This window comes from Triticum dicoccoides, chromosome 6B (genome assembly GCF_002162155.2).
Source record: "Triticum dicoccoides isolate Atlit2015 ecotype Zavitan chromosome 6B, WEW_v2.0, whole genome shotgun sequence".
NCBI classification, from domain to species: Eukaryota; Viridiplantae; Streptophyta; class Magnoliopsida; order Poales; family Poaceae; genus Triticum; species Triticum dicoccoides.
This window is the reverse complement of record NC_041391.1, coordinates 707,278,974-707,304,770: the sequence shown is the minus strand read 5'-3', so window position 1 is coordinate 707,304,770 and position 25,797 is coordinate 707,278,974. Positions and strand designations below refer to the sequence as shown.

The window sequence follows — 25,797 nt, the reverse complement described above, 5'->3', positions numbered from 1 at the left end:
TTCCTAAATGCAGCACCCATCATGCTTCCACGCCTAACAACAATGGTAAACCAAACGACCAGCCCACTAGCTTAATTTTTTTTTACCAACCCACTCAGACTTGTTGACGATCGACGTACACTCCACGGTTCAAAGTAACTAGCACGGACATTGGGCTGGCACAAGCGCACAGCCACTTACTGAGTGACACTTTGGGACTAGCTAGCCAGACCACCATACCATCGAAAATCCAATCCCGGAACTTACTCCAAGTCCCTCGGTGAGGCCGACCGACCATCTCGCCGGTGATCACTTCTTCTCCGTCCATGTCGGCTCAATATCATCAGGTGCGATGAACATGTGTCTTGCTTATACTCTGTAAGCTCTTCTTGAGCTTATTTCTACCTTCCTCCTCGTGCTAACTGGTTCTTCTTAATTAATTACAATTTTCACTGAAGCAGCATGGGCCTAGCCATTCTCTTCTTCTTACTGTTGCATGCGGCTGCAGCACCGTCGTTGCTCTTGGCGGCGGAGATCTGGAGTGATTACTGCGCAGCCACGCCCTCAACAATTTGGATCAACAACGACATTTTCTTTAAAAACCTCGACCCCCGCAACATCGTCACATGTTTAACACGCCACTCTGGCGCCGAACTCTATATTGGCGCAGGCTTCTTCTGTGTTTCCTCTAGATCCCCGTGCGACGAGTTCCTCTTTGCGGTAATCATTGATGCTGTCAGGGGCCAGATAACCATAACAGAGTCTGCGGATGGGTATCACCCTATCAGGGAGTATGCTGCTATCACAACAGAACAGCCGCAGGTGGTCTGGTCTGCTAACCGGGCTCGCCTTGTCAGCGAGAATGCCACCCTTGAGTTTAACACGGATGGGAACTTGGTCCTCTGTGATGCTGATGGTAGCCATGTCTGGTCAACCAACACATCAAACAGGTCTGTAGCCGGGATCACGATCACTGACATCGGCAATCTGGTGTTGTTTGACCACAAGAATGCAACCGTGTGGCAGTCATTTGATCATCCTACTGACACATTGCTCCCGGGGCAGTCACTTCTGGAAGGTATGAGACTCATAGCAAATACTTCTGCAACAAATACGACCGAGAACCATTTCTTCATCACTGTACTCCCAGATGGGTTATATGCTTACGTTGAATCCACACCACCACAAGTCTACTTAAAATTCTACTTTTCATACCACATGGGCCAACATAAAGCAAGAAAAGGTCCAACAGAGGTTACTTTCATCAATGGAAACCTCACCATTTTAGGTCAGCCAAGGAAGCAAGATATGTACATCTTACTGCCACAAGATACATATATCCAGTACATGAGATTAGATTTTGATGGACACCTGAGGCTGTATGGATGGTCTGATGAAGAATGGACTGTATTGTTTGATGTAATGCAGTCTGAAGGTATGAATGACTGTGATTACCCAACAGTTTGTGGGGAGAACAGCATATGCACAGATGGGCAATGTGGTTGTCCAGTTGAGAACAATTCTAGTTCAAGTTACTTCAAGCTGGTGGACGAACGGAAGCCAAATCTTGGTTGCACACCACTAATTCAAATCACTTGTCAAGAAATACAACATCATCGACTATTGACCCTTCCCAACATTTCTTACTTCGATTCAAGCCACATGGTCAATGCAACAAGCATCGATGATTGTAAACGAGCTTGCTTGAAGAACTGCTCATGTATGGCTGTTTTGTTCAGAGCTAGAGAATGTGTGTGGGTAACGAAGGTCTTCTCCTTGCGATCAACACAGTCTGAAGATGTTCGCTACAATTCTTTTGCTTACCTCTTACCTCAAGATTCACCCTTTTGGAAAGGGCTAATGAAAGTTAAGCTTTCATTCTTTCAGAGGGAAAAGCATGTTGTTGGAAACGGTGCCAGCACGAGATTCTGGGAGGATTGTTGGCTCGGTGATACGCCCCTTGCAATCCAGTATCCGGCGTTGTATCGTGTTGTACAAAGGCGCGATGCTATGGTTACAACAGTTTTTCGTTCCATTCCACTTAATATTCATTTTAGAAGATCGTTAGTGGGCAATCGTTGGGAACAGTGGCTGCATCTAGTTGGGAGACTCATGCAGGTCCAGCTTTCACAACAACCTGATAAACTGCGCTGGAACCTCACTAGGTCCGGGGAATTCACTGTTAAATCAATGTACGTTGCTGTTATTAATTCCAGCTCGATCCCGACCTCCAAGCATGTGTGGGATGTTAAAGTTCCTTTGAAGATTAAGGTGTTTATGTGGTTTCTCCATAAACAAGTTATCTTAACAAAGGATAATTTAACAAAGCGCAATTGGACAGGTCCTACTAGGTGTAGTTTCTGTGATCAGGTGAAACCATTAAGCATCTATTCTTTGATTGCCCACTAGCTAGAATTCTTTGGACAACTGTTCATGTGGCTTTCAATATTACTCCACCAATTTCGGTGAACATGATGTTTGGAGCTTGGCTTAACAGGGTAGAGCCCGGGTTAGCTAAGCATATTCGCGTGGGGGTGTGCGCCTTAGTGTGGGCGCTTTGGAATTGCAGAAGTGATCTTGTTTTTAACAGAACAACAAACACTCATGTTTTGCAGGTTATCTTCAGAGCTACGGCACTTATCCGTTCCTGGTCGCTACTCACTCCGACGGAGGCCAGGGAGCGTTTGGTTACTGGTGCTATCCGATGGGAGACGGTAGCACGGGATATCTTCAGCCGGTTTGGATGGCGGTCATGTAATAGGATAGGCAATTAGTTTACCTGTCTTTTGTTCAGCCAACCGGTTGTGGTTTATCCTTTGTTGGGCTAGCTTATGTATCTAGCCTTTGGGCTCTGTGTGAGCCTTGTCGTTTGTGTTTTTTTAGTTTGCTACTACTGAGACTTCGAGACCTTGTGGATGTTTTATTTTTAATAAGATGGCCGTATGCATCGTGCTGATGCAGAGGCCGGGGATCCCCCCTTTTCAAAAAAAAAAGGTGCAGCTTAGCCCCAACGGGTACAAAAGCAGGGTGCATTTTAACCCCTCTAATGAAAACAAAAGGAAGGTGATGTTAGGTGCTACACTGGGAGTTGTTACTACTCTTGTATTGCTTGTCATTGTTGTCACTCTTTCCCTACATAGAAGGAAGTATGAAGAGAAAGATGAATTTGATTTTGATCAATTACCTGGAATGCTCACCATGTTTTCTTTTGAAAAGTTGAGCGAATGCACTGACGGGTTCAATAAGAAGCTCGGAGGAGGTGGGTTTGGGTCGGTTTTTGAAGGGGAATTAGGTGGAGAGAAAGTTGCAGTGAAACGTCTGGAAAGTGCTAGACAAGGAAAGAAAGAATTCTTGGCAGAAGTAGAGACTATTGGCAGCATAGAACACATTAATCTTGTCAAGTTGATTGGGTTTTGCGTAGAGGAGACTGAGAGGCTTCTGGTGTATGAATATATGTCAAGAGGCTCGCTTGACAGGTGGATCTACTACCGCCATAACAATGCCCCTCTTGATTGGTGCACCCGGTGGAGGATCATTCTGGCCAAAGGTCTATGCTATCTTCATGAGGAGTGCAGGCATATAATTGCTCATTTGGACATCAAACCACAAAATATTCTCTTGGATGGCAACTTCAATGCTAAAGTGGCTGATTTTGGGCTTTGTAAGTTAATAAATAGGGACCAAAGTAAGGTAGTGACTATGATGAGAGGAACACCAGGATATCCCGCACCAGAATGGTTAACTTCACGAATCACTGAAAAAGTTGATGTCTACAGCTTTGGAGTTGTTCTCATGGAAATAGTAAGTGGAAGAAAAAATATTGACACCTCTCAGCCAGAGGAGGATGTTCAGCTTATAAATCTATTACGAGAAAAAGCTCAAAACAACCATTTGATTGATCTGATTGACAAGCATGGTGAGGATATGGTCACACACCAAGAGGAAGTGATTCAAATAATGAAGCTCGCAATATGGTGTCTGCAACAAGACAGTATTCGAAGGCCTTCAATGTCAACCGTGATCAAAGCATTGGAAGGTGCAATTAGCATAGAAACTTTTGAGGCAAATTCAGTCATTCCTCTTCAAGATAATCCATCCGCATATTCAGTTACATCCCAGACATCGACGCTATCTGGCCCAAGGTGAAACAGATGGTTAATCAGCAGAAGAAATAACTCATGTAATTTGTCTTTTGTACCATATCATATTTGTACTTTGGAAGTATATGTTTCTAATGATTGTTCGTTGAAGTTGTATGGTTGTGTACCTTTAAAGCACAGAATCTAGTTCTCCATGAAGAGCGCAATGACTGTTCGTTCTTGACTGGGCCTCCCTAGGAGGCAGAGACGCATGAGAAAGAACCTTTTGGCCTGGGGTTCTAAGGCTCTACTGATTCAAATCGAACAGAAAAAAAATACAAAAGGTTAGGACTCGGGACAAGGTAAAAGCAAGAAAAACTGCTTAGGTATTCAGGAGGGCACATTGAACCTTACTCATGCAACCCTCCTCTTCTGCGACCCATGTGATACAGTTCGGCAATATAACATCTAGCTTCTGAAGGAAAATTGGCTACTACTCCGGTTTTTATTATTCCGATGGACTGAATCGATGAGTTCCGTAATTTTTCTAAGAAGGGAAGGGACTGCTTGCGAGACCATTCAGGTGATAATGGAGGTGATCCGGGAAGTAGTGTTAATAGCAAGCTCAAGTACCTCTAATCTTGTCATACATAGCAACACCGTTAAAAACATGCACTGAATAAACTTCTTTAGTAGAGAGCAGAATAGACAACTCTCCTTCACAAGACAAAATACTACAAATTGTGCTGTCTTTCGATTTCAACTAATCTTGTCACACCCCTAAATTTTCAACTTCAGATGACTGAACTGAAAACGGGTATACCCCCATCGCCAATTAAGCTCTCTACAGACGTTACAATTCTCCTTAACTGAATCTAGTGTATCTAAAATAGACAACCAGATAAATAGAAGCTCCATGAAACTAGACGCGGAAATAACAACATCAACAAGAAAAGTACAGAGCTCACACTATCGATCCATCCATGAACAGAAGTACTGAAAATCCATTTGTTAAACCTCCGTTACCGCAGAATCCATTCACCTGCATACATGCTAACGCACATTATGATCCTCCTTGACTGAATGAATATAGCGTATCTGAAATAGAGAACAGGGATAAACAGATGCTCCATCATAAATAAACACGAAAATAACACAAGCAGCAGCGAAAGCACAGAGCTCACATTATTAAGGTCCTGGATGCTGAGGTAGCTAATTATTTTTTATTCTTCATGCCTCCGTTCTATTATACTGTTACGGTCCCAGAACAAGGGTTCAGTTAACTGAAGAAGGTTCAGAGAAGGAAACTGTCATGTCCTGCTTCTCTCACCTACTCCGTATTCAGATTTACATTCCATGTAGAAAACTCTGAACCTGAGCAGATTCATGTGCTATCGTGAGCAAAAGTTACAGATATTACAATGGATTTGATCAAAAGTTTAGATATCCCCACAAAAAGCTGATGGAAATTCAGATATACCTTCAAAAGTATGTGCGATAGATATTAGCACTAAACTGAATGCTTCTATACAATTGTTTGGCATGCTAATGTTCCAAAGCAATGCACGAAATATCATCTAGTTTCAGGAGGTGCTACGACGGTCACAATATATCGCGCAAGCCGTATTGTGCTCACATTGCATACATGGACTTAGTTTGATCATCCAACTAGACTACCTATTGGCAAGAGGGCCGCCTGAACACGAACGGTCAGGTCCCTCTAGAAATAATGGTTTGCACACTCAGGCAAGAGAGAAAAGCAAAATAAATATCTAGAAACCCTAGCTTGGCCTCCTTCCATTATATGCCTTGCCAAGCATTGCGGCGGACTCTGACAGGCTTCCAGACATATGGGAGTAAGCAATCAACAACACTTCCTCCTCGACTTCCGTGAGGCCGGCTTGACGCGGCGGCAGGGCGCGGCTGTTGCTGCGGCCAATTCTTGACCCAGTCCGTCAAGGCCCCTCATGACGACCTTGTAGTACCGTTCATCCTCACAGGCGCGCCGCGCTAGGCCTAAGAACTTACTCCCTCCGTTTCAAAATAGATGACCCAACTTTATACTAAAGTTTGTACAAAGTTGAGTCATCTATTTTGGAATGGAGGGAATACCATGCAGCATGCAGTGCCTGCATTGCTGGCATGTGTCCATCTGCGGTTCACCGCGGCAGTGCATCTGACATTGCAGCGGCTTGGCTGTCCAGCGTGGCATGACGTGTTGCCTTGGTATCTCACGCACCCCCAGGTGGATCATCACCTGAAAAAAAATCAACGTCTGAAGGTGCAGTGACCAGAATTCTGCAGTAGCAATGGATGGAAGATAGTACTGACAGATAACAATTACCTTAATGGCATGGCAGCAGAGCATCCCCGTGTGCTCAAATTGCTTGCACACGCACATGAACGCTTCACCGTCTTCTCTAACATTGACCTCATATTCCACCCTAGACCACTTCTCCCTGGTTTCACTGCTGGGACGCCGTGTTGTGTACTTCAGGTTGGGGATGACTGCCTCCACCATGTAAGATTCAGATTCGTTTATGGCTTGCACAAACAGTTCGAACACCGCTCTAGTGTACACCTCGCTGGCGTGCTTCTCGATTGGTAGATTTGTTCTCAGAACAATCTCATCCTGCACGACAATAATAATTCATCCTAGCTTAGTCTCAGCTCATCATGAACACGGCACAGAAAACGTGTTAAATTTCCTGATGAAATTAAGCTTACCGTGATACTCCTGTCCTCCTGAAAATCATAGTCCGGTTCTTGATCTGACCGCGGTTCCACGTACTGTTTGACAAAAAGCTCCATTGAGCAATCCCGTGGAACATGTTCTTTCAGAAAGTGTTTTGCGCTCTCGCTCTTGTGTGTGCTAGTCAGTGTAGCACAGAATGTGTCGCCGAAGTATTCCTTGACCCTCATAGATCTCCTGCAGAAATGGATGACTCTCCAATCCATGCTTCTCTAGCAGCACCTCCCATGCTTTCTCAAACTCATCAGTCGTCAGCATGTCAGTCAGAATTCTGTGGAGCTCCACTAGGAAGCTACTCGTTTTGGTGTAATGAGGACCGAGGTACTCCTTTGCCCTGCCAAGGACATGCCACTTGCACCATCCGTGTGTGGTGAATGGCAGTACCTCCAATACGGCCTCCTCAATTGCCTCGCAGCGATCTACAGGAATTTAAACAAAACAAGTTAAATGGTTGCGCTGCAGAAAAATACTATTATTGGATAGAGAAAAGTGTGTACAGAAGTAATCTTACTGGTCAGTGTAGTTCGGGGGTGTTTCCTACCCATTGATTTGAAAATTTGACTTAACACCCATTTGAAACTCTCTGTTTTCTCATTTATCATCAGCAGGCACTATGGTCTCGAAGTTGTTGTTGACTCCAACAAAAAGGCCGAACGACATTCCATACACGTCCGATCTGTAGGTGGTGTCGAAGATAATCACATCACCAAAGTATTGGTACTGAACGCTCTGGCCACTGGTCCAGAGTAGTGGCCTTACTCTACAGTTACTATCAACCTGCAAGCCAGAATATTCAAATGTTGGATCCTTTGCTTTGATCCTAGCAAAGGTTTCCACGGTCTTTCTGAGATCCTCAGACAGCAGATCCTTTGCTTCACTATCGGCAATGTGTGGCACATTGTTTTCCCTTAGTTGGCGAATCAAGTCCCTTGTGTTCTTGTCGATACTACTGTGAGACTGCCAGGATGACCTCTGCGCACACATCTTGGAAAGTGGATGGTTATGCCCCACTTGATGTTCGCACACACACCATCCGCCGTCTCTGGATCTCAGCAAAAGAATCGATGCCGTGCATTCACCGCGACGAAATGAGTTGCTGTCCTTGCTTGGTTTCCCCTGTAGAACATAACATTTTCCGAGCATTGGTACTGGGTTGAGATCAACAACATAAAAAACAGAAGTATTACCTTAACTACAAGGGAACGATGAATGCCATACCTCACACGCGCAAACAAATTGCTGTATGCATTTAGTTCCATGAGAATCCACACTACTCGGTCCATAGCTGACTCCGAATCCAGATTCCCAGGAATAAATGTTGTAGAATTCATAGGCCTCATCAAGAGAAACAAAGACAGTCCCCACGGTTGGATTGACCACGGCCTCAGTTTCCCTCTTCTGGAACCCTGCAATCGCCTTCTCCAATGCGCTGACACGATACACAGAAGCAGATCCATGTTCATCTCCCAGCCGTGCCCTACAAATTTTTTGCATAGATCGGCAGTAAGTTGATGAATGGGAGTACAGTTTCCTTTGCACCAGCCGCACACAACAGAACATCATCTAATAGAGATGATAACATTCAGAAAGTACTGACGCATCCATATATTATTTCACGTATCTGAATTTCCAATCTATGGACTGCAGTTAGCAAAACTGTAGCATAGCAACGCAGCCGAGTAAATAGCATAAAACTACTACTTTACAAGCTAGGGTTCCAAAAAACTACCGGTTTTTAATTTTTCTCAGATAACTACCAAGTGAGCGGTCCGCTATTTCAAAAAACCCAAAACACTCGTTGCTAGCGATTTAAACCATTTTATGACAGGTCGGGCCCACCTCAAGGGCCTGATTGCTTTTTCTAAAAACTTTCAGGGACCCGATTGCTTTTTTAGGAAACTTATAGGGGTTGTCTGTAAATGTATAAAGAATAGATTTTTATATTAGAATATGACAAAGGGACACTGACAAGTGGACCCCACATGTAAGGTAACGGTCAAACAGATGGTCAAACTAACGGTTTTTTTACATGCGGGTCCCAACTGTCATAATTGCGATCAATTTTAAAGCACTCTATGATTAGGGTTTTTTGAAACAGCGGACCGCTTACTTGGTAGTTATCTGAGAAAAATTAAAAACCGGTAATTTTTTGGAACCCTAGCCTGTAAAGTAGTAGTTTTATGCTATTTACTCCAACGCAGCCAGGCTGTGAATGTTTCTTTCCCTATCGATATGCATAGAATGTTCACAAAGTCGGAAGCATCAAATGAGCGCAAATGACGAGACTGAGATATGTACTGCAAGGTCTTAATTAGCAGCAGCCTGCAAATATCGAGACAAACCTAATTAATAGGTCCACCATTGGGCTGTGAATATCAATCAATATAAGTAGAGTACTGCGTACATGCTCTTGATTGGGATTGCCACATCTGCGCAGATCGATCGATGCATTTAGGCATTTAGCTGTCACAGGAAATGGAACTTGTTCTTAATGATTTACAGCAGACCTGGAACAGACAAAAGCAGAGAGTTTGGCTGAATTTGTTTGGGCGCACATCACGAGGGGCAGCAAACTACTCGTAACAAGAACCTAAAATAAAACACTAACCCCAGATCCTTGTGGATTAATGTCACGCCTGCAGCCCAGTCTACAACGGACTAACGAGTGTGAGTGCAAATTGCCACTCGTAACGACCAAGTCATCCTGGGGTCCAGGGGCCAGCGTATGCGTGCGTGTTAAGCCAAGTGTTGGCGTGTGTGAGGGGCCAGCTGTGGCCTATTTGTAACGGAACCAGTGGACGAGAATAGCATGCAAAAAGAAATGAACTAATTCTCCCTCGATTGCCTTCTCGCTCTCACCTAACCTTCTCCTCCTTCCTCACCCCGATCCCCTTCTCATCTCTCCCCAAATCCCATCTAGATCGGGGCGTGACAATCTGGTATTCAGAGCCAAAAAAGTTTCCCCAATCCACGCCGCGCGGCCGCTCTCCTATTCTCTTGATCGTCCGGTAACATCCACTGAGCCAGGTGCGAGCCGCTCCGGCGAAATCGCACAAAATCCTGCTCGGGGTTCGGATCGATTCGGAGCGAGACGACGGCGCCGCCATCCAAACCCTCGGCGCAGACCCGCCGTGTCCTGGACGCGATGACGAAGACCACTAACAAGCTTCAGGGCCTTCTCGAGTCAGTGATTCGCCGGCAGGACGCGAGCCAGAAGACCGCGGACGAACGCCACCAGGCAAAGCTCTCCTGCAACGACCAAGCTCCGCCTAACTCAAGCTTCTGTCCAAGCAGATCGACCTCATGCAAGCCGATGTGGACGAGGCCCACAAGGCTGCGCCGACCGTGGATCCTGCGGCGACCATCTCCGGCGTCGCATCTTCGTCTGGCGTCACGATCACCGGGGACTCCTCCGCGCATCGACCACCACCACCACCCACACCACCACCACTGCCACCACCGAGTCGCCCTCCGCCGCTGCCCCTCTACACCGACGGTGCAGCACAGCTTCCATTCGCCCGCCTCGTCAACCACGGGCCACCGCTGCTCACTGCACGGTCACCGTCGTCCTTGGAGCTCGATCACCACGGCGACCCAAGCATGATTTTCCGCGGTTAAAAGGTGTACAGGTTAGCTTCCAGGGGTCATTGTTTTTCCTCCGAGCGCGCACTGTCCCCAAACAGGTGCTCCTCGCTACTCCATCCGACTCTGCCAGACGCGTCTCGTTGACAACAGCAGATGGAATGACAATGGCGAACTTATCTAGTCGCACAGTCAAACTCGATTTCGTTTTCAGGTGGTGTGTTATTTAGACTAAACTTTTTTACCTTGTAAAATCACAAATAATCATTTTCAACATGTGATACTAATTAGTTTTGATAAATTGTGTTGACTTACTAGTTTTCTTTGTTAGTAGCCACCATGTAATGATACAATAAATACTAAAAATATATTATTATATAATCTTAACGTTAGTCATGGGAAATTTATTACACTTAATTTGAAGCGTCAATTAAAAGGATTATAACATGGTTTCTATTTGAAACACTACATTTTATTATTATTTCTTAGCTTAGCCAAAAAACACAGGCCCAGATTTTAATTTGTGCCACTTCAGTGAATTACATATATGTGTTGGTATTTGTATCTATTTTAGTTCACTTATATACCATGACAGGGATCTATAAAGTCTATCGACGTTTCTTGAATCATGCTTGTGTGCCAAAAATTAAAGTTGAGAATTATCTACATACTTTTATTTGCAGGGAGATAGTTCTAGAATATGAAAAACAACCTTCGAATGGTTTGTCCTATGACCGTTACATTGCTTGTTTACCAATTATTATATCGCGAAAGATGTCTTCCGTGTGTTATGGATTCAACAATTAAGATGTGTACCAAATACATACTTTCCATTTGGTCTTAGATGAGCAAGCTCAACCTGCATGAAATTGCATTTTCTTTTATGGTTTGGTGCATAGTTTACATAAAATTACTTGCTTTGTACTTGATAAACATTACAGTTGTATCCAAATAAAACGTTACGCGGAATAGTGTCAATGGTGGTAATAGTGTCAATGGTGAGAAAGCGGTGAAGTTAGTAATTTAGTGTCACCGGTGGTAATGGTGGCAATGGTGAGAAAGTGGCGGAGATGTACGTGGTACGTGGCAACCGTGGTAACGTGGCAATTGTGGAAATGTTGGTAATGGTGGCAATGTTGGTAAATGGCAATGGTGGAAACATGGCAACCATGTCAATGGCGACAATAGTGCCAATCGCGGTAAGTGGCGGAAATGTGTAGATGTGCCAACGGTGGTAATAATGTCAATCGTTGTAAGTGGCAACGGTGATAATCGTGCCGACCGCTGTAAGTGGTGGAAATGTGGCAAAGGTGTACACGTGCCAATGGTGCTAATAATGTCAACTGCTCTAAGTGGCAATGGTGATAATAGTGCCAACCGCGTTAAGTGGTGGATACGTGGCAAAGTGGACACATGCCAATGGTGATAATAGTGCCAACCGTTGTAAGTGGTGGAAACGTGGCAAAGTGGACACGTGCCAACAGTGACAATAGTGCCAATCGTGGTAAGTGGTGGAAATGTGGCAAAGGTGGGCACGTGTCAATGGTGGTACTAATGTCAACTGTTTTTAGTGGCAATGGTGATCATAGTGTCAACCGCGGTAAGTGGTGGACATGTGGCAATGGTGAAATGTGGCAATGGTGAAAATGTGGCAACGGTGGAACAATGGCAATGGTGGCAAAGTACCACTGTTACAGATATATCAACGACTCTATTGGCAACGGTGGAACGATGGTAATGACTAGGGGTGTCCATTCACTACATCGCACCGCACCGCGCCAATTTCAACACACGACTCTATTGGCAGCTGAGGTCTCGTTCGTTAACGGAATTAACCAGACAAATCGCTCCACCAACTAAGAACGGCCATGCACCACCACCCATAGAATCAAGAAAGAGCTCTCAGTCTGTCAATCCTTGTTATGTCTGGACCTGGTACGTTTCCCCGTATTGAGTCAAATTAAGTCACAGGCTCCACGCCTGGTGGTGCCCTTCCGTCAATTCCTTTAAGTTTCAGCCTTGCGACCATACTCCCCCCGGAGCCCAAAAACTTTGATTTCTCATAAGGTGTCGGCGGAGTCCTATAAGCTACATCCGCCGATCCCTGGTCGCCATCGTTTATGCTTGAGACTAGGACGGTATCTGATCGTCTTCGAGCCCACAACTGTTGTTCTTGATTAACGAAAACATCCTTGGCAAATGCTTTCGCAGTTGTTCGCCTTTCATAAATCCAAGAATTTCACCTCTGACTATGAAATACGAATGCCCCGACTGTCCCTATTAATCATTACTCCTATCTCGAAGGCCAACACAATAGGACTGGAATCCTATGATGTTATCCCATGCTGATGTATCCAGAGCGATGGCTTGCTTTGATCACTCTAATTTCTTCAAAGTAATGATGCCGGAAACATGACCCGACCAATTAAGGCTAGGAGCGTGATGCCGGCCGAAGGGTCGAGTAGGTCGGTGCTTGCCGTGAGGCGGACCGGCCGACCTGGCCCATGGTCCAACTACGAGCTTTTTAACTTCAACAACTTAAATATACGCTATTGGAGCTGGAATTACCACGGCTGCTGGCACCAGACTTGCCATCCAATGGATCCTCGTTAAGGGATTTAGATTGTACTCATTCCAATTACCAGACACTAATGCGTCCGGTATTATTATTTATTGTCACTACCTTCCCGTGTCAGGATTGGGTAATTTGCGTGCCTGCTGCCTTTCTTGGATGTGGTAGCCGTTTCTCAGGCTCCCTCTCCGAAATTGAACCCTAATTCTCCGTCACCCGTCACCACCATGGTAGGCCCCTATCCTACCATCGAAAGTTGATAGGGCAGAAATTTGAATGACGCATCGCCGGCACGAAGGCCGTGCGATCCGTCGAGTTATCATGAATCATCGGATCAGCGAGCAGAGCCCGTGTCAGCCTTTTATCTAATAAATGCGCCCCTCCCAGAAGTCGGGGTTTGTTGCACGTATTAGCTCTAGAATTATAAATGTGGTTAACGTGTTAAAATAAAAAGCATGATAAAAGCTGGTAATGGTAAAATGGTAGGTGCTCTGTTTTCTCATTGGGAAAGAGGAGTTGCAAACAAAACTAAGTGGTAAGTGTTGGCAATTGATCCCCGTGGGAAAGTGACAGAGTAACATGGTAAACAAACGGTAACCGTGGTAAGAGTAAAAAACTTGGGAGCCGTGCTAATATGGCAGGTTGTGGTTAAACAATATATGGGGTAAAATGGTACGTATTAAATGTGGGAACCATGGGACACGTGGGAAACATGAAAACCGTGATAAAATGGTAACATGGTGAACATGCACTACAAGAAAATATATCATTTGCCACCAGATATTTTGTCACCAAGCGGTTTGGTGGCTGAAGATGTACTAATTGCAACCAGCTAATTAGTTCCTTGGTCACCATAGGCCTATGTGTTGTACCCTCACGACTTTGTATCCAGTGGAGAAATAGCAACCAAGGGCTAGTATGCAAAAAGGCAAGTCACCTTCCTAGCGTCTCCCCAAATCCCCCAAATCAGATCGACATCCCTGGCGGCGGCCAACGCGTTCCTTGGTGGCTGACTCGTTCCTGCCGGCGGAGGGGGCGGCGGAAGGCGGAGGGCGCGCTCCCCACGACGGCTGGCGTTTTCCTCGCGGCAGAAGAGAGGGGGGCTCTTCCTTGCGGCAGCGGCGGGCGTGTTCCTCACGACGGCGGCGGCGACGGGCGTGTTCCTCGCGACGGCAGCGGCGGGCTTGTCCCTTGCGGCGGTGGTGGCAGCTCGGCTGCGTGGGGGAGGTGAAGCAGCGGCGGCAGCGGCCGCGTGGTCGAAGGGAAGGGGCGCCTAGGGTTCCTCCTTCCCCAACCCCAACCAGCTCTGCAGGAACCGACGCCCCAAGCTCGCCAACGAGATCTCGCTCTCACCGTCAACACCAGAAAAAGCTTCAACCCGTAAGACTGATCTCCTCTCTGTCCTTGCCTCCTTCCCTGTGTCTCTCCATTAATTTCCTTGGAGTACTTGATGGCTAGATCATGCACTTCAGTGTTTGTGGAAATGTGTAAGTAAAATATACATGTAGCTTACCGTTTGTGATTTGGAAACTGGCTTGGCCTACCATGTAGAGTTCGGTTGTGTGATTTGAATATAATGTCAATATTGGCTTGGTCCGGTTGATGTGTTGTGTAGAATAATGGCAATACTGAGAGTTAGATTATCCTGAGAGTTAGATTATCCTCTTCAAAACCAGAGTAGTAGAATAATGGCAATACTGCCGTGCCCAACCGGGCCATAATATACATATAGTCTTGGTTTTGCTTGTAGTAAAATATACAGCATAATGTTACTGCATATTGATACTTACAACATCAGGACTTGTAGTATATGTCAGTAGTACAATGTTTAGAAAGGATATGCAGTTCTGTGATGACTATCTTCAAATACTGTTCTGTGAAGACTGTCTTTGTATAATGTTGTAATATAATATTTGAAGACTGTCTTTGTATACAATTCTAGTATAAAATTATAGAGTTCCATGGCTGCTGTTGTTGTGATATTATATTTTAGTATAATGTTACTACATATAAAATAATTACATAAGCAAGCTGCGTGTTTAGTTTGATAAAGTGCAAGTTTTCTTTTGAAAATACAGTGGCAATGTGACATATATATGGGGTACTGTAGGATTGTTATTTTGATAAATATAAGCCTGATTTAACCGAAATTCAGTAGATCAATTAGTTTATCATGTCGGGTGGACTGGTTGAAAATGATTGACATATCTAGCCTGATTCCTTTCGTGATTGAGGTGTTTACCGGTAGATATAATGATTTGTAGCTAATGTGGTTATGTTGTTATATTTTACATTTCTAGTACTTTGGTTCACTTGTAGAGTGCTTGTGCAGGAAAAGATATAGTATGGATAAGAGTTGGATGAGGTTGCCTGATAGGTTTTCAAGTGATTACATTTCAGGGGTGAATGCATTCATTGATTTTGCTTGTCAACATAACAGCGGCAATGATAAGATGCGTTGCCCTTGTGAAACTTGTATGAATATAAGTCAGCAGAGTGTCAGTCAAGTTCGAACCCATTTGTTATTGTATGGTATACAAACTTCATACACAAAATGGATATTCCATGGAGAACAAGTTAGCAATGATGAAGACCAAGTTGATGAGTCACTTGAAAATGAGGAAGATCTTGATGATTTTGATGGATTTGATATGGTCCAAGATCTGCTAGGAGATATCCATAGAGCCACGGTTGGGGTTGATGAGCAAGAGAACCATAATCCTGCTGGAGGTAGCATTCCGGAGCCCAATGAGTCATCGACCAGATTTGACGGCTTGCTGAGAAGTGCACAACGTGAGCTATACCCGGGCTGCAAAGGCCACTCGGTGCTATCCTTTGTTTTAAAGCTGGTACACCTCAAAGATCTTAACCATTGGAGCAACAAATCTTTTGACATGTTACTCAAGCTTCAAAAGGAGGCTTTGCCAGCTGGTAACTCGCTTCCAGCCACGTACTATGAAGCAAAGAAGATGTTGAGAGATCTAGGGCTAGGTTATGAAAGTATTGATGCTTGCAAAAATGATTGTGTTCTATTCTGGAAGGAGCATGAGGACAAGGATGAGTGCCCAGTTTGTAAGGAATCGAGGTGGAAGACACAGAAGGGCAAGGGGAAGCAAGTACCTCAGAAAGTGTTGCGCTACTTTCCCTTAATCCCTAGATTACAACGGTTGTTCATGAACAAGGAAATAGCTTCAGATTTGCGTTATCATAGGGATAAGAGAGTTGTCGAACCAAATGTGTTGAGGGGTCCTCCGGATGGCGATGCTTGGAAACATATGGATAAGAAATATCTCTGGCTGGAAGAAGACCCTCGCCATTTGCGGCTCGGGGTTGGCACCGATGGTTTCAACCCATTTGGAATTATGAGTAGCTCATATAGTGTGTGGCCTGTCATTGTAGTTGTGTATAACTTGCCTCCATGGAGAAGCATGAAAGAGCCCTTCCTGCTCATGACATTATTGATCCCTGGGAAGAAGTCACCGGGAAGGGACATTGATGTGTATTTGAGGCCATTGGTTGAAGAACTAAAGCAATTATTTAATCCAGGAGTTGTTACTTTTGACGCTGTTGAAGGAGGTACTTTCAATATGCGTGCAATATTGCTATGGACTATCCACGACCTTCCAGCACTAGGTTCAGTATTTGGGTATTCTACAATGGGCTACAAGGCATGCCCTGTTTGCCTAGATGGAACCTATTCGCAACCACTTCGAAGCAAAATTGGTTTCTTAGGCCATAGGAGGTACTTGCCTATTCGCCATAGGTGGCGCAAAAGTAAGGCCTTCAATGGTAAGAATGAGAAAGCGTTGCCACCAAAACAACTATCTGGGAAAGACATTTTTGAATTGTTGCAGAAGTTAGATCATCTCCAGGGCTTCAAATACGGAAAACACCCTGGAAATAAGAAAAGAAAGGCATCTTCAAAGGACATGCCAGGGAAAAATTTCACAAAGATGAGCATCTTGTTTGAGCTACCATATTGGAAGGATCTGAAATTGCCACACAATCTTGATGTCATGCACATTGAAAAGAACATTTGTGAGAGCTTATTCGGGACTTTATTAAACATAGATGGCAAGTCCAAGGACACACTTAAGGCCCGCAAGGACTTAGAAGACATGAATATCAGAGAAGATCTACACTTGAATGATACGGGAAGTAGCGTAGAAAAGCATCATGCATGGTACACATTAACCAGAGATGAGAAACTTGAGTTTCTGCAATTCCTAGAATCTATTTGCTTCCCAGATGGATTTGCTGCAAATATATCAAAAGGTATAAGTAAAGATGGGAAAATAACTGGGTTGAAGACACACGACTACCATATTCTTCTTCAGAGAATACTCCCGATTGGAATGCGAGGATTTCTGCATAAAGATATATGTGATGCACTTCTGCAGCTTGGTAGTTTTTTTCGCCAATTATGCTCCAAGACATTGAAGCTGGATATCTTGGATAAGTTGGAACAACAAATAGTAATTGTGTTGTGCAAACTAGAAATGATTCTCCCACCTGCATTCTTTGATATCAGCGTGCACTTAGCAGTGCATCTACCACAACAAGCAAGGCTTGGAGGTCCTGTACAATACAGATGGATGTTCTTCGTTGAAAGGTAGCTTGTTCTTCATAACATTAGTCCTTCCACCCTTTACAGTTCTATTAGTGTGTAAAAATGTGTTGTAGTAAGAAAATTTGGGCTGCAGGTTCCTTGGTACTTTGAAAGGCATGGTGAGCAATAGGGCACACCCAGAGGGTTCAATTGCTGAAGCTTATGTTATGAAGGAGTGCTCAACATTCTGCTCCATGTATCTACATGGAATTGAGACAAGGTTCAATAGACAAGAGCGGAACTTTGATGGGGAGAGACAACCACTTGATCGTTTCTCGGTATTCTCAACTAGTTTCCATGCTTTTGGCCATAGGGATGACCTTATGTTAACACAAGATCAGTATGATTCTTTGTCTTGGTATGTGCTAAATAATTGCGAGGAACTACAAGAATACCTATAGTAAGTATACATGTTATAAACTTTAAGTTATAATTATACATCCTCAACTAGTTAGAAACTCATCCCTCGACATTTCTTTCTAGTGAGCATGAGGATGCCCTACTGGTTGAAGGTGCAGATAATATTGAAAATAGGCAACATGAACAGTTTGGTTCATGGCTGCGCCAAAGAGTAAGTCCATGCTATTACTTGAGTTAACTTGCAATGGCTTCGCCAATCATGCTAGAACAATCCAGGCAATGGCTTCCATGAGTTAACTTGCATTACTTGTGGAATTTAGGTGATCAATCTGCGCAACCAAGGAGCATCCCTAGTGTCTGACTGTTTGTATGCATTGGCAATTGGACCGCATAAGAGAGTACACAGATTCTCAGGATGCATTGCTGGTGGTGTTAGATTCTTGACAAAGGAGCGTGAAGAGGGTCGTAAAAGTCAGAACAGTGGTGTATGCACAGAGGGACAACATAAGGGGCAAAATATCACATATTATGGTATTCTTAAAAATATATATGTCCTGGATTACCCCAATGATCGACATGTTGCTTTATTTGAGTGTGAATGGTATGATTTAGAGAGTAACAAGCCTGTGAGGATCGATGACGACTTTGTTAGTGTTAATACAGGAAGCAAGTGGTACCAAAATGACTCCTTTGTACTAGCTAGTCAAGTGAGCCAAGTCTTCTATGTACGTGATACAAAATTGAAGGGAGATTGGCTAGTTGTGCAGAAGGCTCCGCATCGCCATCTTTTTGATCCAGAGGTTTGGAATCAAGTCAATGAAGATGATGCTAGCGATGATATTGCATTTCAAGAGGAGGAAGCTACCAATGTTTCCATAGATGAAACTTTTGAAGGCAATATCTCGTGTCGACATGATGTTGCACCAGAAATTGTTACTGATCCAAAAGAGTTGGCATCTTTGAAGGAGAGCCATGTCTCTCAGGATAATTCTGAAGAGGAACCAGAGTAGTAGAATAATTATGTGTTGTATCGGGTTATATGTCTCCTATTTCAGGTTATGTTAGACTACATGTGTCCCGTGTCAGGTTATATTAGAATAATGGTGTTCTATTTCAGTGTATATCAGACTATATGTATCCTGTTTCAGGTTATATCAGACTATATGTATCTTGTTTTAGGTTATATTAGACTATATATGTCCTGTCTCAGGTTATTTCGAATTATTATTGATACTTATGATTTATTTATGTTGCCACAATATATCTAATTACTATGTAACTCGTGGTTTATTTCTGTTGACGTAGCAAATCTGATTTCCCTATCTTCCTAATATAAACAATCTGGGTATTGTTCCATTCTTTTAATTCTATGGCAGATGGGACCTGGACGAACAGTCCGGCCACCAAGAAATACCCCGCAATCTCAAGGTCAACATTCTGGGTGTACCTCAGCATCAAAATCCAGGAAGGTACGTGGGATAAATAAGGGAAAGGGCTTGGAGCGTTTGATCAAAAGGGCAGGTCATCCACTAAACTTGACCATCTCCGAAGAGAGAAGACCTATTGGAGAAAATAATGAATTACTTTCCAGAGAGATTGGACTTCTTACACGGTACCATGCACCTATCCAACGTGCCGGGTGGCATAGTCTGACTGAGGATGATAAGGAGCCGTTGTATGAACTTCTAAAGGTATGTAAGATTATCAAACTTTCTAACTTAGAATATGTATAGTTTTAATTTTGAGTTCTTTCTTCGTAGCTTAAGTTCAATCTTGATTTCACCCAAGATCATGTCAAAGGCTGTGTGGATCTTCTATTCTCTTCAAGCTACAAAAGTTTCCGTCACAAGTGTTATGAACATTATGTAAAATCTGGTGATGATGCTAGAAGCAATCCATATCCTCCCCTTATTGATAATAGAGTTGGAGACTGGATTTGGCTCTGTGATCATTTTGAAACAGAAGAATTTAAGGTATGGTAGTCTTTGAATGGATGTCAACAGTTTTGCATCTATCTTATCACTTGACCCTGCCTTATTTGTTTACAAAAAACTACCATATGCAGAAACGGTCCACAATTGGGAAGGCTAACCGCTCAAACCTACCTTATGTTCACAAGAAGGGAACAAAGTCATTTGTAGCGGTTCAACATGAATTAGTAAGTCACTATTACTTATCTTTATCTTGTGTCACAATTGTGGTGAAAGCAGAATATCAAAACTTGTAGTTGTCTTATTATATTCATGTCTTTTGACTTTGAATCTTGTATCATCAGAATTGTGGCGATATCAGACTATACAAGGAGTGTTACTCTAGTGATAAGAAGGGATGGGCATCAGAAGATGCCAGGAATAAACATGTAAGTACCATGTAACAAATTAATTTCTGTTGAGAGAGATTAAGCAATGGGAATACTTAGATACAAATGAGAACTAGAGAGCAAGAAATGGTTCTTGTACTTTTAAGTAGTAGTGATGGCAGAACTAGATGATGCACTATTATTAGGAAGATGTGCATGATATAGGTACAAATAATTATTAATGCAGGAAGAAATGTTGCAGAAGCAAAAGGAACCTATAGAGGAGGGTGAAGTACCTTTAACAGAGCAACAGATTTGCGAGCATGTGCTAGGTAAGGCATATGGTTACGTCAGAGGTCGGGGTCATGGACCAAAACCAAATAGAAGGGCTTACTCAAGCGCATCAAGCTCAACTCAGCATGTAGTGGAAGAATTGGCCTCTACAAAGGAGATTGTTGCTACGCAGCAAACTCAAATTGAGGCTCAACAATCTCAACTTGAAGCTCAACAGAAGAAGATCGATTGGCTACAAAGTGTCGTGTCTAACTTGGTTGGCATTTCACCTCCTATGGACGGCACTAGTGCAACAGGGCTAGGTTTCACAACTGAGCGGCCAATGCCATCTGACGGAATAGGTATGCAACACATCAATCTCAACTATTTTTGGCATTTTTTATTCACTGAAAATACATGTAGCATATTGCCTTTTATAAAGCATTCCAATTTCTGCCACAGGTTCGCTGATATCTAACACTGTAGAAAGGATGTCAAGTTTTCCAAGATCATTTGCAAGGTAATGTTATTTTTCCCATGCTCTGGTATTTTAGATGATGCCTCCTACACCTGCAGCTTGCTTAGATATAGCAGTGTACTTGGTATCGAGATCTTCTAATCAAGATAGTTCTTGCTAATAATTCTGTAACAGAAAATGAAGATACTCATCATGAATATATGGACTTACAAATTCCAATGTATAGCTAGTAATACATGTATACATTTTCAACAGTCATTTGAGGCCAGGATATAGACCTGCTCCAACTTCTTCTTCTGATGGCAATGGTATGATCAGTTTGCCTCTCCTTCAAACAATCAAAATACTATGTGATTTGGCAAATTTCTTCATGATCTTAATCTTGATGGTCCAAATTTGTGAATCACAGGCTCTCTGGTGTCGGATGGAGGGTCCAGGTATTCATGATCAGGTTGCTAGCTTTATTTTATGTTGTTTACCTCACCAACCAAACACGCTCCTGCAGTGCTTTCCCTTGGCCGACACGATTCAATGCTGCACTTTCCCTGCTTTTCGTGCCTGCTACCACATCTCAAGAAAGGCACATTGCATTGCCGATTAATTCTCTGCCTTACCTAGTCATTCTATTAGTTAATCGCCGGCACAAGCTTGTCTTTCTCGTCTTGGGCGAATGACACGGCTTGGCACTAGTTAACTTGCCATTTCTTCATTGACGATTAGCTAGCCTTAAACACTACTGGCCTCTGAATTTTTGGGTGTGCCGGTGCACCTAGATCCACCCCGTTGCTTCTTCAAAATGCCAGATCAATCTACTTATCTGACTGAATTCTCTTGACCACATTTACTCTCGCTTAGTCGAGTTCTGCCACCACCCATGCACTCTGGTTATTAACACCAGTTTAAGTTAATTTAATGCGCTCATTTTTATTTGATTAGTTTGCTGCGACGCTGATAATATTAAGTGTACGTAGATTAGCTCAAGTCTTGGATGTAATCACGTATGCAGTCTGTTTACTTTTGCTAGACCTGACCTGACCATGTTCCTTAATGTTGGTTTCACACGATTCGTTAGTTCATTATCCAGCGACGTCTCTTGGTGGACAATTGGATAGTTATTGATTTCTGACCCATGGGAGTTGGAGAATAATGTGATTCAGAGTTAGCTATGTACAAATGTATAGTAGAAATTAAAAGTAGGTAGGTGGCAAAGTAGGTAGGTGATTTAGAGTTAGCTACGTACAAATGTATTTCCTGTGTATGTGTGCAGTTTTTCTTCCTGTGATGTTGTTGAGCTTCTGAGCTATGGCAAAGCTGATCAAGTGACTGGCAATTTGGTGTCTCTAGCTTAGTTTATTGGCATGCTTGCACTCTTTCTGATGTTTGTTAATGAAATAACATGTGCTCTGGCCACCATTATATAGGAGATGACCTTGGAGGAGCAGCGGAAAGCAATACTCGCGCTAAAGACTGAGAAGAGAAAACTAGTTGGATCTAAAGAAAATTCAGTGTACAAATGCTAAATGTAATGTTTGGATCATATTGGGGTTTACTGATTGGATCATATGTTCAGATCAGTACTAAACGTGGTACTGTACTTTGCAAATGCTAGAGTGGTATTTCCTACTTGCAAAACAAAATTCAGTTTAGCGTGTAATGTTTGGATCATAAGTTTACAAATGTTGATTCTGAACTTCTGAATGTTGATTCTGAACTGCCAAATGTCTAAAATTCTGAGATTTCTTGCATACTGCAAATGTCAGCGTGTGACAATATATTGTACCTATGATATAGTTGCTTTCTCATGCATGTAGTTACCAAGGTTTACAATTTTTTGGTTACAAAAGATGTCTAGTCTCCAACATGTAATTGGTCTCTACATTCTTTTAGTCACCAAGCCTTGGCTGGTCACTTGATATCTCTAGCCACTAACCATGTACATGGTTGCTGTACATTTTTAGCAACCAAGTCGTCCATGGTCTCTAGATGTCATCAGTCACCAAGTCTCCCTTGGTCCCTAGATGCCATTAGTCACCAGATTTGGTTGGTAGCTATTGGTATGACATTTAGTGACCAGGGTTCTCAATGTTGGTCGCTCAATATCTATAGCGACTAGACTATAGCCACCACGAAGCGACCAAGTAGTGTTGGTACCAATAGACCACTAGCCACCAATTTTGTACCTTTAGCAACCGATCACCTTGGTGGCTAAAACTCATGTCTCTAGTAGTGATGGTGAAGTGGTAGTAAATGGTAACCGTGGTTATTGAGGTAACTGTGGTAACAATGGCAGAACATGATCCTATGGTACAACGATAAAGGTGGTGAGCTTTGAAATTAAACAAACTACGCTCATGACTTATTTTTTCTCGAATACGCACGAGTGTGCGTATCATACAAAAAGCAAAAGAATTCCTGGTGAAATTAATCTCCTTTACGATGGCGCCCTGTTCTCCACCAGATTCATTCCGGATATCTTTGAACACCCCATCACAATCTGAAGCAATGTGTATTCTTTGTAAGTTCAGGTCTGTTGCTAGTGCCAACGCCTCGCGAGCCGTGTAAACCTCACGGTTGGAAGGATTAGTCAAGTTTGCAAACACCACAACAGCGGAGCCCAAATACACACCGTCCCGATCTCTGCATACTGCTGCTACCGCTCCCAGTAGCCGATCTCTAGATGATTATACTCCCAGTAGCCCACAGCCTGCCCGCCGAAATTATAGAGCGGCTCAAAGCCTCATCCTCTGAGCGGGCCGAAGTGGCCCATCAATAAAAGGAGGCTCACCATCACTCCATATATGGCTCACTGAGAAAACACAATGCTCACGCCTATCCATGCATCCCCACTGTTGCTCAAAAAGGAGAATGCATGCATCCCCACATGCATAATCGTGCATATCCCGGCATAAGACATCAGTAACCATGCATGCTCTATGGCTAGTTATAGCTTGTACAAAAAATTTAACTTTTATATAAATCATGTGTTAAGAACGAATCACGGAACTTGTTGGTGTGCCTGACAAAGATACACGCACCACTTAAGCATAAGATTTGCTAGCTCCAATTGAGTTGCACGTATGTACAATTAAGCATTCATCCGTACACGTGGGCTCCACTTACATAGACTTTTTGGTCTAGTTTGATGTTGTTTCAAGCAAGGTCACTACAGACGATGTGTTATCTTGTGGATTAGCTTGCCTCCATCACCACCACCGCATAAGAAAGCAAGCGCCACCGACCAGGTCAAGAAGCCTGCTCTGTGCCTCTCTCCATTGATCTAGTATTCCATCCTCTATCTCTGGTACAGTCACACAAACGACGCACCATCATCCAGGGATGTGGCCTCGGCCACGAGATCCTCCGCCATGCAACTGACGAGGAGGCCTCCCTGAAGGCCATCTATGTGGTGTGCTTACAACGCCTCTATGGCTCTACTCTCCACATGAAGTGACATGTGGGTTTTCTAGCCGATCAAGATCGAGTAGTCAGTGGCCACATCACCCAATATTTTTGTCAATTTGTGTGTATAACTAAGAGGTGAAACTTTACTGTAGGCTAGCTATATCGGAGAGGCTTCCTGGCAGCAAGGTGTACAAGATCATAAACTAACACCTTGGGGATGTATCGCTACCTCTCATAATCCTAGCGAGAGGCAGTCTAGGGAACTCCATCTCGTCGCTTGTCCTCTGTCGGTAGGCCGTTGGCCCTGCCGATGTGGGCGTTCAGGGAGTCCCCGGTCTATCGGATGGAGATGTGGTTTCTCTCATTCTAAGATTTCTAGACAGGCCTTCACCGCCTGTCCTCGTCCTTCCGGTTGTGTTGGTAGTTTTTTTTCCAAAAGGGGGTTTACCCCAGCCTCTGTTGGAAATAATGCATCGGTTCAGAGAATTCCAAGTCTGATGCTTTGGGCATATCCTGTCACGTAACAAACTGAAACTTCATGCACACACGTTGCTGGCCGTTCGGCAAGCTGCAACTCCTTCCCGAGTCCTCTGCTAGGACGTGAGCATTATCCTGCTGTTCCTCCCGATTCTCCTGGTTCCAACGAGTGCACCGCGCTTCGCTCGGCAAGACGTTTCATTGAAACGTTGCTCGTTGGACTGCTTCCTTCCTGATCTCTATAAATGGTAGAGAGCATCGGGAGAAATATACAACACATCTTCATCTCCTTCCTCACATATCACAAGTGCTGAGCCACCGTCGGAACGAAGCCGGCCGTGCTGTCCGTCGTGCAACGGCAGCCCGGCGAGCGGTGTCTCCGTGACTCCGGCCGCATCCTTCGACCCTGCACGGGGGCGGTCTAGAGTTTTCTGGGCAGCGTCCGCGCGACCGCTCCTTCGACGTCCTCGACATCATCATCTCCGGCGAGGGCTGCTTCGTCGACGTCCTCGACAACATCGTCTCCGGCGACCACTGCTTCCTCGACGTCCTCGTCGACATCGTCTCCGCCACCGCTGCTTCCTCTACGAGATCGTCTCCGACAAACTCCATCCACGAACACCAAGTGCACCGACGTCTAGACTGTAAGTTGCATTTGATCATTACTAGTACAAGATAAATCTGTCCATGCTCTAGCCGATTCTTCATCAGGTTTATCTAGTGCTTTAGACTGTCTTTTTGTTCCTGCTGCTAGTGTTTTCAGCCATGTCGTGTGTGTTCGGTAGATTCAGTATCTTTATGTTAATTTGTCTGTATTACTACTCTGCCGTCACTAGTATTGTAGATGGTTCTCGCTGGTTTCGTGATGTTTTCCTTTGCATGCTAATTATACAAGGATGGGTGCTATCAATCTGCTCCTTTGTGAATCTATACTG

At 43.9% G+C, this 25,797-nt stretch overlaps 2 protein-coding genes across 5 annotated transcripts; both read left to right on the top strand.

The window, feature by feature from the left end:
- The first annotated feature begins 441 nt into the window (after positions 1 to 441).
- Positions 442 to 4,125, top strand: LOC119325924 (G-type lectin S-receptor-like serine/threonine-protein kinase SD2-5). The gene is made up of 2 exons (XM_037599648.1): positions 442 to 1,805; positions 2,970 to 4,125. Exons 1-2 carry the CDS (start codon positions 442 to 444, stop codon positions 4,123 to 4,125), a joined length of 2,520 nt encoding a protein of 839 aa, XP_037455545.1.
- A 9,866-nt stretch (positions 4,126 to 13,991) lies between these two features.
- LOC119321938 lies at positions 13,992 to 22,624 on the top strand. Of its 4 annotated transcripts, none has more exons than XM_037595448.1 (10): positions 13,992 to 14,344; positions 19,310 to 19,624; positions 19,694 to 19,906; positions 19,999 to 20,091; positions 20,209 to 20,292; positions 20,495 to 20,867; positions 20,968 to 21,025; positions 21,239 to 21,291; positions 21,393 to 21,434; positions 22,405 to 22,624. In XM_037595448.1, the coding sequence occupies exons 2-9, from the start codon at positions 19,310 to 19,312 to the stop codon at positions 21,428 to 21,430; spliced, it is 1,227 nt and encodes a 408-aa protein (XP_037451345.1). In that variant the 5' UTR covers positions 13,992 to 14,344; the 3' UTR covers positions 21,431 to 21,434; positions 22,405 to 22,624. The 4 variants fall into 4 exon arrangements, with proteins under 4 accessions (XP_037451345.1, XP_037451343.1, XP_037451342.1 ...); XM_037595446.1 differs by having other exon boundaries at positions 13,996 to 14,344; positions 20,480 to 20,867; positions 21,393 to 21,420; XM_037595445.1 differs by having other exon boundaries at positions 13,997 to 14,344; positions 20,480 to 20,867.
- Positions 22,625 to 25,797: the final 3,173 nt, after the last annotated feature.

Coding starts and splice junctions, on each gene's coding strand:
- LOC119325924 (XM_037599648.1), top strand. CDS start 442: ATGGGCCTAGCCATTCTCTTCTTCTTACTGTTGCATGCGGCTGCAGCA. Junction 1,806..2,969: donor TACAATTCTTTTGCTTACCT/CTTACCTCAAGA, acceptor TTTTCAAAAAAA/AAAGGTGCAGCTTAGCCCCA.
- LOC119321938 (XM_037595445.1), top strand. CDS start 19,310: ATGGGACCTGGACGAACAGTCCGGCCACCAAGAAATACCCCGCAATCT. Junction 19,625..19,693: donor CGTTGTATGAACTTCTAAAG/GTATGTAAGATT, acceptor CTTTCTTCGTAG/CTTAAGTTCAATCTTGATTT. Junction 19,907..19,998: donor TTGAAACAGAAGAATTTAAG/GTATGGTAGTCT, acceptor TACCATATGCAG/AAACGGTCCACAATTGGGAA.